The following is an 8,822-nucleotide window of genomic DNA, read 5'->3' as shown; positions in this document are numbered from 1 at the left end:
GAGCATTTCACCCCATTTGGCTTACGGGACAAGTATAACCCAAAAACACAGGCAATCCTCGACTTAAATCTCATTTAGTGACCGTTCAAAGTCACAAGGGCAACGAAGAAAGTGAATTTCAGATGCTTGGCAACTGAATTCTGAATATCGGATACTTGCCAACTGGTTCATATTTATGACCGTTGATGTATCCCTTTTGCGACATCCCAAAAACCAGCAAAGTCCATGGGGACGCCGGATTCACTTAACGACCGGGTGACTAACTTATCCACTGCAGGGATTCGCTTAACCACTGTGGCAAAAATGTTCGTAACATGGGGAAAAACTCACCACTCCCATAACCAATTTCTCAACATGAATTTTGGGCTCAATTGTGGTCATACGTTGAGGACCACCTGTAGTTTTGTTGAAAAATGTGATAGCCCCTGAAGGAAATAAAAGTTACTTTTATAAAATGTCAAAATAAAGCCCCAGTGTAACAATGTATGAAACTGTATGTTTAGCACAAATGTATTAATGTTGTGCTAATGTCACAATGCAAAGCCAATGTACGAGAAGGAATGTTTACTGCTTCCTCCTTATGTAGAGTGACCACAAATGGTAACCACAAATGGTAAACGGCAAAGATAATGAATTATGACCCGGATGGACGGAAACCGGAAGGAAATTGTCAGGATGAACTATTAAGTGTAAAAACAACTTCGAAGAATAGCTATAGAGTGGAAAGAGCTTCTTAGATGTGACCTGCATTGTAAAACGTATAAAATGCAAAGCTTGGAAACTGTCTGTTGCACTCCGGGAACCCAATCCATTGGGAAGAATCCAGGAGGCCACTTTTGCAAATGCCTTTCTTTTCTTCTCTTTATTCTTTTTATGTTATTCTCCAATAAAACTTTGTTTTGTTAACCAGACTTGTCTTCGTATTGTGAGTATCAAAATTTGGGGGTTTTACATCTCACACGACCACGGGGGGGGGGGGGAGGACGCTCTGTAACCCCTTTGCCACTGCAAGGAGCCACCTTGCTCCGTCTCTCCCGCCCTCCCGTGAGGACTCGGACCAGCCCCTCCCTCTCCGTCCTCAGTCGGGCTCCGCAAAGACCCAGCCGGAGAGGAGCCCTCCTCGAAGGGACGGGGGGGGGTTCCTGTCGCTCCTGCCTCCCCCCCAAAAGCCATCGCGGAGCTTCAGTTTCCACCCAGATGCTGGAGCAGGAGGCAGCCCCGCCCGGGCACAGCAGGGCACTCTTCGCATGGGCAGAGGAACCCGGGAGGCGGATGCCCAGCAGAGAAACGGGGAGTCCCGGCTGGGAAGGTGGAGAGGGGAAGGGAGGGGGGAGGAGCTGAGATCGCTAAGGGGCGGGGCGGAAAGCGGTGGCCGAGAGGAGAGCAGAAGCCCCGCCCCCCTCCTCGACCCTCCCACTCGGTGGATTTCCGCTTCCTTCCGGCTGTCTCGCTTCGCCCGGGCAGGATCGACGCCGGATCTCTCGGGAGAGGCTTCTGGATCCCGTTCCGGGCAGGTCTGGCTGCTCTCCTCCCTCCGGCCTTTGGGGCGCCCCTCCCGCCAGGACAGCTTCCCCCCCCCTCGCCAGGAGAAAGGTAGCTGCGGATCCGCCTCTTCGGCTTGCCGGGTTTTCCTTGGGGAGATTCGGCTCTGGCGTCGCCTGCAGGGAGCGGATCCCTCCCTTCCCTCCGGGGGGGCAAAGGGATCCCTCCCTCCCCGGGCTGGATCTGCCCCCTCTTCGCCCGGCCAGGGCTACCCGTGGGACTCCGGGTGGATCCGGGAAGGAGCTTTTGGGGAAGTTGCTCCCGAAGGTCTCTTTGTGGTCCGTCACAGCACGAGGTCTCCTGAGTATGCATATCGCGCACGTGCAGCTCCAGAAATGTAGCAAAAGGAGCTTTAAAAGATTTAGAGAGATTTGTAATGTGATTTTTTAAAACGGACTGACCTCATTGCGATAGCGAAGGGAGTCTTTGGGGGAAAGAAAAAGGGTTAAAATAACTGAATGGAGTTCATTTTTGGCTTAACTCACAAACATCCCACTTCCTTTGAGTTCAGTGTAAAAGGCGAAAAAGAAAATCCTTTGTGTGTAGGAAAAAGCCCCCCCCCCCGTTTATAACTAAAGTCTTTGAAGAGATAGAAAAGCCAAAGTAAATTGCAGGAGCCGCAAAAGGGAAAAAGTAACACCATCTCTGTTTTTTCCCTACCACTCCAAGCTGCCTGATAAATAGCCTCGGGCAGACTGGCGCCGGCTTTAGCCTAAAGAAAAAGCTGCAATGTTGCAATCAGAGGTCTTGAATAGCTTTAATTGTTGTGAAAGCAGAAACAAGGACTCCAGCCTGTGTATGTGGAGAAATGGCTCTCCGGAGGCTCTAGAGCAGAGGTTCTCAACCTTCCTAATGCCGAGACCCTTTCATACAGTTCCTCATGTTGTGGTGACCCCCATCCAGCTGGCCGGGGAGGGGGCAGGAAGGCCGCTCTGTGGGTTCCGCCCAGCCTGGTTGGAGAAGCGCCATTTCTCTCCCTCTTTCTCTCTTTCTCTTTCCTCTCTCTCTTTCCTCTTTCTCTCTCTCTTTTCTCCCTCTTTCTCTCTTTCCTCTCTTTCTCTTTCCTCTCTCTCTTTCCTTTCTCTCTTTTCTCCCTCATTCTCTCTTGCCTCTCTTTTTCTGTTTCTCTCTTTCCTTTCTTTTTCTCTTTCTTTTCTCCTTCCTCTCTCTCTCTTCTCTCTATCTCTCTTTCCCTTTTTCCTCTTTTTCTCTTTCCTCTCACCTTCTCTTTCTTCTCTCTCTCTCTCTTTCCTCTCTCTCTTCTCTCTATTCCTCTTTCCTCTCTCTTTCCCCTTTTTCTCTTTCCTCTCCCTGTTTCTCTCTTTCCTCTCTTTCCTCTCTCTCTCTCTCTCTCTCTCTCTCTCTCTCTCTCTCTCTCTCTGTTTCCTCCCTTTCTCTTTCTTTCTTTCCTCTCTTCCTCTGTTTCTCTCTCTTTCCTCTCTCTCTTACGGCAGCATCGTCGGGGGTCCCCGCCGCTCGCAGCCGCCCTCTGCTGCATCCTCAGCTGAACGGGTGGGGAGAGGGAGCAGGACGGGAGGAAGCAGTGGCGGCGGCCACTGCTGCATTGTCGGGGGTCCCCCCCCCGGCCCAGCCACCCCCCCAGCCGGTACTCTGCGCTGCCCGGCCTCGTCCTCTGTCCATCGATGGAGCTGCGGTGCGGGCTGGTGCCACATGGCCCACCAGCCCCTCCACCAGCCCAGCTGCTTCCCCCCCCCCCGACACCCCTCTTCCTTCCGGTGCCCGCCCGAGTTGCCTTGGGGGCAGCAGGAGAAAGAAGGAGAGGAGAAGGGCGAGAAAATCGCTGCCGCCATCCCAGCCGGGACTCCGCGCTGTCCACAGGTTGGGAACCGCTGCTCTAGAGCAGAGATGTCAAACTCAATTTCATTGAGGGCCGCATCAGCATTGGGGTTGCCCTCAGGGCGTGGGGGTAGGGCAAAGGTTTGGCCAGGGGGGTGCAGCCTACTGGGTGGACGTGGATGGAGTGGGTGTGGCCTACTGGGTGGGTGTGGCTAGCTCTACATCCTTCTCGTCCAGGGTGCCTGTGGGGGCCTGGGCAGGAGTGGGATAGGGTCTCTGGCAGAAGGGGGTGGGACCAGGGCAAGTGCCAAGGCATGGTTCACTGGAGGAGCCTCGCTGTTCCTCTCAGGCCATGTGGGGGGGGGGCTGGATGGTGTGCGCTGCCGGGAGCCCTGGGCAGCAGAGGTCAAACGCCCGGCCTGGCCCTCGAGCACCCGCGCCACCAAGCCCAGGGGGCACCCAGTTGCCCTTGCCTCCTCCTCAAGGCTGCTGCTGCTGTGCTTGCTCTCCTTAGCCAGGTTGCTCATGATGGGTACGAGGGCAAAGTCAGAGGGAGGCCCATTCCCTCTCCATGGGAGGAGACCCGGCTTTGTATCCCTAGCTTCTTTAGCCATAGGATGGGAGACCCCCAGGATAGGCCAGGAGGAGAGGGCAAGGGGATGGTGAAAGGCCAGCAGGGCAGGACTAAGGCAGGACTTCCCTCAACCCCCCCCCCTCCTTCTTTCCTTCCTAAGTACAGAGTGGTGGGAAAATATTTGAGATGAGGGAGAAGAACAGGCAAGAAACGCAGCTGGGCAAGTGTCACCCTTTGTGAGGAAATAGGAAATGCACCATCGCCTGGAAGTGGCCAGCACCTGGCTCTCACCTACTTCACAGATCTGGCTTGGTGGGCTCTGGGGGAGGGGAAGCCATGAGCAGCATGAGAGTCAGCGCAATGCCAACTAGCCCCCAGCCGGCCCGGTTTTGGTAGGTAGTGGGGCGCTTTCCTCACAGCGCCAAGAGGTTGAGCCGGGCGGGGCTAAGCTTGCCAGCTTTGCACCTTGCTACCTGCTGAAACTGGGCTGGCTGGGGGTTGGGCTTCTTTTTGGATTTGGGCCGCCCGGTTCAGCTCTTGGCGCTATGAGGAGAGTGCCCAGCTGCCTGCCGAAACCGGGCCGGCTGGGGGCTAGTTGGCATTGCGCTGACTCTCATGCTGCTCATGGCATCCCCTCCCCCAGAGCCCACCAAGCCAGATAGGTGAAGTAGGTGAGGGCCATTTGCTGGCCACTTCCAGGAGATGGTGCATTTTGTCATTCCTCACAAAAGGTGACACCTCCCCAGCATGCACCCAGGGGACGGGGGCCGACGCGGCAGTTCCTCGCTGTTTCCAGATGGCCTTGTGGAGCTAAGACTGAATGCCTTTCAGCATAGATGGCCACCACAAAATTGTACATTGGTTTTCGGCCGGCCTGGGCCAAGGCAACGGGGGCCATTCCCTCACAGTTTCTAGGATGGCTTCGCGGGCCAAATGAAACCACTTCACGTGCCGCATCTGGCTCCCGGGCCTTGTGTTTGACAGGTCTGCTCTGGAGTCTAGACGGGCTAGAGATAAAGGGATAAAGTGAATTACATCTGTTTCAGCGGCTTAAGCCAAGGGAGCCGATTTCACATATCGTTAAGCAGATGAATGTGGTGTTGTCTGAAGTGGGCAGGAGAAGCCATGAGAGTCCCAGCACAGGCAACTTTTGGCTTCAGGGACACATTGACTTTGGGGCACATGGCTTGGAGAAAGGCGCAAGGCTGCAAAGGCTCCGGTGTGGGGATTAATGCTTCATTTCTCAGTGGCCGCGGTGACACTGGGCTAAAGTCCAGGCCTGGAGTTAGTGGCCACTGGCTAAAATGGCTGAAGATCCCAGGCCTCCACTTAAGGGCCAGCCCCAGGATTGCTGTCAATCGGGGATGCTTTTCATGGCCTGGATGGGGCAAATCAGGGTTCCATGGGTGGCTGCAGCTGTGCATCTCACTTCAACCTTCCCCAACTCATGGGGGAGGGCCTGTGCCTGGTCTGTAGGACCAGCCCACCCTAGACACCCCACATCCCTTTCCTGGCCCTTCCTCCACTTTAGAACCCTCAAGATGATTTAATGACTAAGCAGGAGTGTTGGATTGTGCTTGGTGAGCGAAGTGGCCGTGTGACCCTCACATAACCCCTACTTCCCTTGACACACTGAGATTCCAGTCCAGATTTTGGTCATAAGTTGAGGACTACCTAAAGTTTCAGGGCTTCTTTTTCTCCTCGTCATAGAACGAGAACCAAGGAGGAAAAGATAGAGTCAGTGAACAGCAGGAGAGTTTGCCTCCGAGGGAATCTGGGGTGACAGAATCCATGGAGGTTTTGTCTGGGGTGTACTGCGGACCCCTGCCCTGGTCAGAGGGTGGATTGGAAGACCTTCATGGCCCCTTCCAAGGCTAAGATTTTGTGATTCTCTACCATTCTCAACAGGAAACATTATTCTCCTCTTCTTTCTTTTTCCACCAGCAGGAAAACAACTCTGACCAAAGATTCACCTGCAAGTCAACTATCAACAGATAACAGAAAATCAGCCCAAGGCAGCCAGTGCCAGAAAGGATGGAGCCTGGGAAACTCTTGGATCCCCTGTGAGACACAAGCAGCACTCCGGAAAACCACAAGAGAACCCATGAATGCTCAGAGTGTGGGAAATCCTTTGCTTGCCAGTCCCTCCTTTTGACCCACAGGAAGTTCCATGTGGGAAGAGGATCCAGTGAAGGTTTGCAGGGTGAGAAATTCTCCTCTGGAAAAGACATGAAAAATTTCAGAAGCCCCTCCAGACTAAAGCCCTATAAATGTGAGGAATGTGACTTATGCTTTGGTCAAAAGTCACACCTTCTTAGACATCAGAAAATCCACACTGGAGAGAAACCCTATCAGTGTCTGGAATGTGGGAAATTTTTCCGTGAAAAAGGCCAACTGGGAAACCATGAGAGAATTCACACAGGGGAGAAACCTTACAAGTGTTGGGAATGTGGGAGGAGCTTTTCTTGGAAGGCAAATCTTTGGGCCCATGAGAAGGTTCATGCAGGAATAAAATCTTACAAATGCTTTGAGTGTGGAAAAGGTTTCACCCAGAATTCAACTCTTTGGAATCATGCGAAAACACACAGAGGGGAGAAAAACGAAAAGTGTCTCGAATGTGGGAAATGTTTTATCTTGAAATCAAACCTAGTGCAACATCAGAGAAATCACACCGGAGAGAGACCCTATGAATGCCCAGAATGTGGGAGACGATTTATGTTTCCTTGTCTACTTCAGAGACACCAGAAGAGGCACAAAGGGGAGAAACCCTATGAATGTGGGGAATGTGGGAAAGGTTTTCTTACACAAAGAGAGCTTCAGCTTCACGAAAGAATCCACACAGGGGAAAAACCATACAAATGTGGGGAGTGTGGGAAATGCTTTTCCCTAAAACACAACCTTGGAAGACATGAGAGGCTCCACACAGGAGAGAAGCCATACAGATGCCTAGAATGTGGGAAATGTTTTGCTCGAAACGGAACTCTTTGGACACATCATAAAATCCACACAGGTGAGAAACCATATCAATGCATCGAATGTGGACAATTTTATTCGACCACATCAGACCTCAGAAGTCATGTAAAAACTCACACAGGGGAAAGAAATTACAAATGTTTAGACTGTGGGAGAACATTTGCTCATTCATATTCCCTTAGAAACCACAGCCGAATCCATACAGGAGAGAAGCCCCATAAATGTTCGGAGTGCGATAAATGTTTTTCTAAAAAAAATACTCTTGTGATACATCAGAGAATCCACACTGGAGAGAAACCATATAAATGTCCAGAGCGTGGGCAATGTTTTGCCCGAACTTCATCACTTTGAAAGCACACCAGAAGTCACACAGGGGAGTCGCCTTACAAGTGTGCAGAGTGAGAGAAAACTTTTCATAGTAAATCTCAGGTTAAAAGGCATCAGAAAGTCCATAGTAGAGATAAACCTCTTCAGTTGTGAGGAATGTGGAAAACATTTTTTGAAACGTCACATCTTATAATTCACCAGGAACTTCACACAGTCCCAGAAGGGAAATCCTACAGTTTTTTGGTGTGGGGAAACCTTCACAATCAGGAAACCAGCATGTTAATTTTTTGTCAAAGTTTCTTGTGCTTTTTGTACACCAAAGCGTCCGCACAGGAGAGGTTCCACAAATGCATCAGCAGAAACCAAAATTTTATTTCTGATTTTTTTTTACTTTTCACTTTGGAGATTAAGATTTTGGGGCCCAGAAGAGAAGAAGGAATCTCAGTTTAGATGCCTCAGATAATATGAGGTGATGGAAATTGCCTTGTGATTCCGTTGCACCTAAAATGACAGGAATATCCTATTTTTCTCTTGAATGTGTATTTACCTCCCAGCCAGCCCAGAGCCCAAGGACCTCCTGGTGGTCTCCCATCCAGCACTGCGGAGCTTTCCTAGAGTGGCCAAGGCTGGCCAGGTGTGGCCTCTTAGCTGAGACAATGAAAGGGAGGGTCTCTCTCTGGGTCTGGCAAGATGGGGTTAAGGCAAGTCAGGAGCCCAGTTCAAAGTCAGGAGCTTCTCAGAGAAAAACTGCAAAGAGGGAAAGGGTTTGTGCTAAGTGACTGAGAGTCTTTTTGGAGTTGGGCAGGATTAACAAATTCAGGAAATAAATAGAAACATGGAATAAATATCCTGCAGCACAGCAGACAGATGCCTGGGGAAAAGAAAAACATTTGCTGATAATTTTGTAGTAATTTTGGAAAACTTTTTTTAAGGAACAAAAATATTAATGGAAAAATTAATATTTTTGTTTTGGTCATTAGCTGGTTTTAAAATGAATAGCTGAAAGACAAAGATAGCAAAGTAAACATGAAAACGGGAGAGCAAATAGATTGGATGGGAAAATTATGTTAATTATGTTAAGGCGTGGGATGAAATCAAGAAGGATGTGTTAAGATGTGGACATTACAACTGTTGTTAGGGAGAATTTCTGTGATTAAAAATGAATGTATTACCTACTTTCATGATGTTTCTGTTTTATGCAACACCTCTCTAAATAATAGATGCACCCCTTAAGCCAGGGGTGTCAAACCTATGGCACGGTTGCCATCGCCCCAGCCCTACGCCTTCAGCTGGGTTTTATAAAACTTTTTCACTTTAGGCCTCCATCGCCGTATGGAAAAAAAAAAAGTTCAATCAATTTCAACCTTGCAGGGGAAAAAAAAGATCTCGCAAAGTTGGAATTGATTGTTTGAATTTTTTAGTCCCACCCAGTCTGCCGTTACCACGGCAGCCACGCCCACCCAATGGGCCAACCCAACCAATTGGCCACACCCACCCAGCACCCAATGATACATAAGTGGGTTTTGTGGTGCAGTTTGGGCACTCGGTCTCTAAAAGATTCGCCATCACTGCCCTAAGTGGAATTTTCCTCCAATGGGATTTTCCCATG

At 50.4% G+C, this 8,822-nt stretch overlaps 1 protein-coding gene across 1 annotated transcript; it reads left to right on the top strand.

The window, feature by feature from the left end:
* The first annotated feature begins 1,374 nt into the window (after nt 1-1,374).
* Nucleotides 1,375-8,550, top strand: LOC120308808 (zinc finger protein 2 homolog). Its single transcript, XM_039345315.1, has 2 exons — nt 1,375-1,593; nt 5,858-8,550. The coding sequence occupies exon 2, from the start codon at nt 6,143-6,145 to the stop codon at nt 7,235-7,237; it is 1,095 nt and encodes a 364-aa protein (XP_039201249.1). The 5' UTR covers nt 1,375-1,593; nt 5,858-6,142; the 3' UTR covers nt 7,238-8,550.
* Nucleotides 8,551-8,822: the final 272 nt, after the last annotated feature.

This window comes from Crotalus tigris, unplaced genomic scaffold, assembly GCF_016545835.1.
Source record: "Crotalus tigris isolate CLP2741 ecotype Arizona unplaced genomic scaffold, ASM1654583v1 scf7180000017950.1190679, whole genome shotgun sequence".
Taxonomy (NCBI): domain Eukaryota; kingdom Metazoa; phylum Chordata; class Lepidosauria; order Squamata; family Viperidae; genus Crotalus; species Crotalus tigris.
This window is presented reverse-complemented; position numbering and strand designations above follow the sequence as displayed.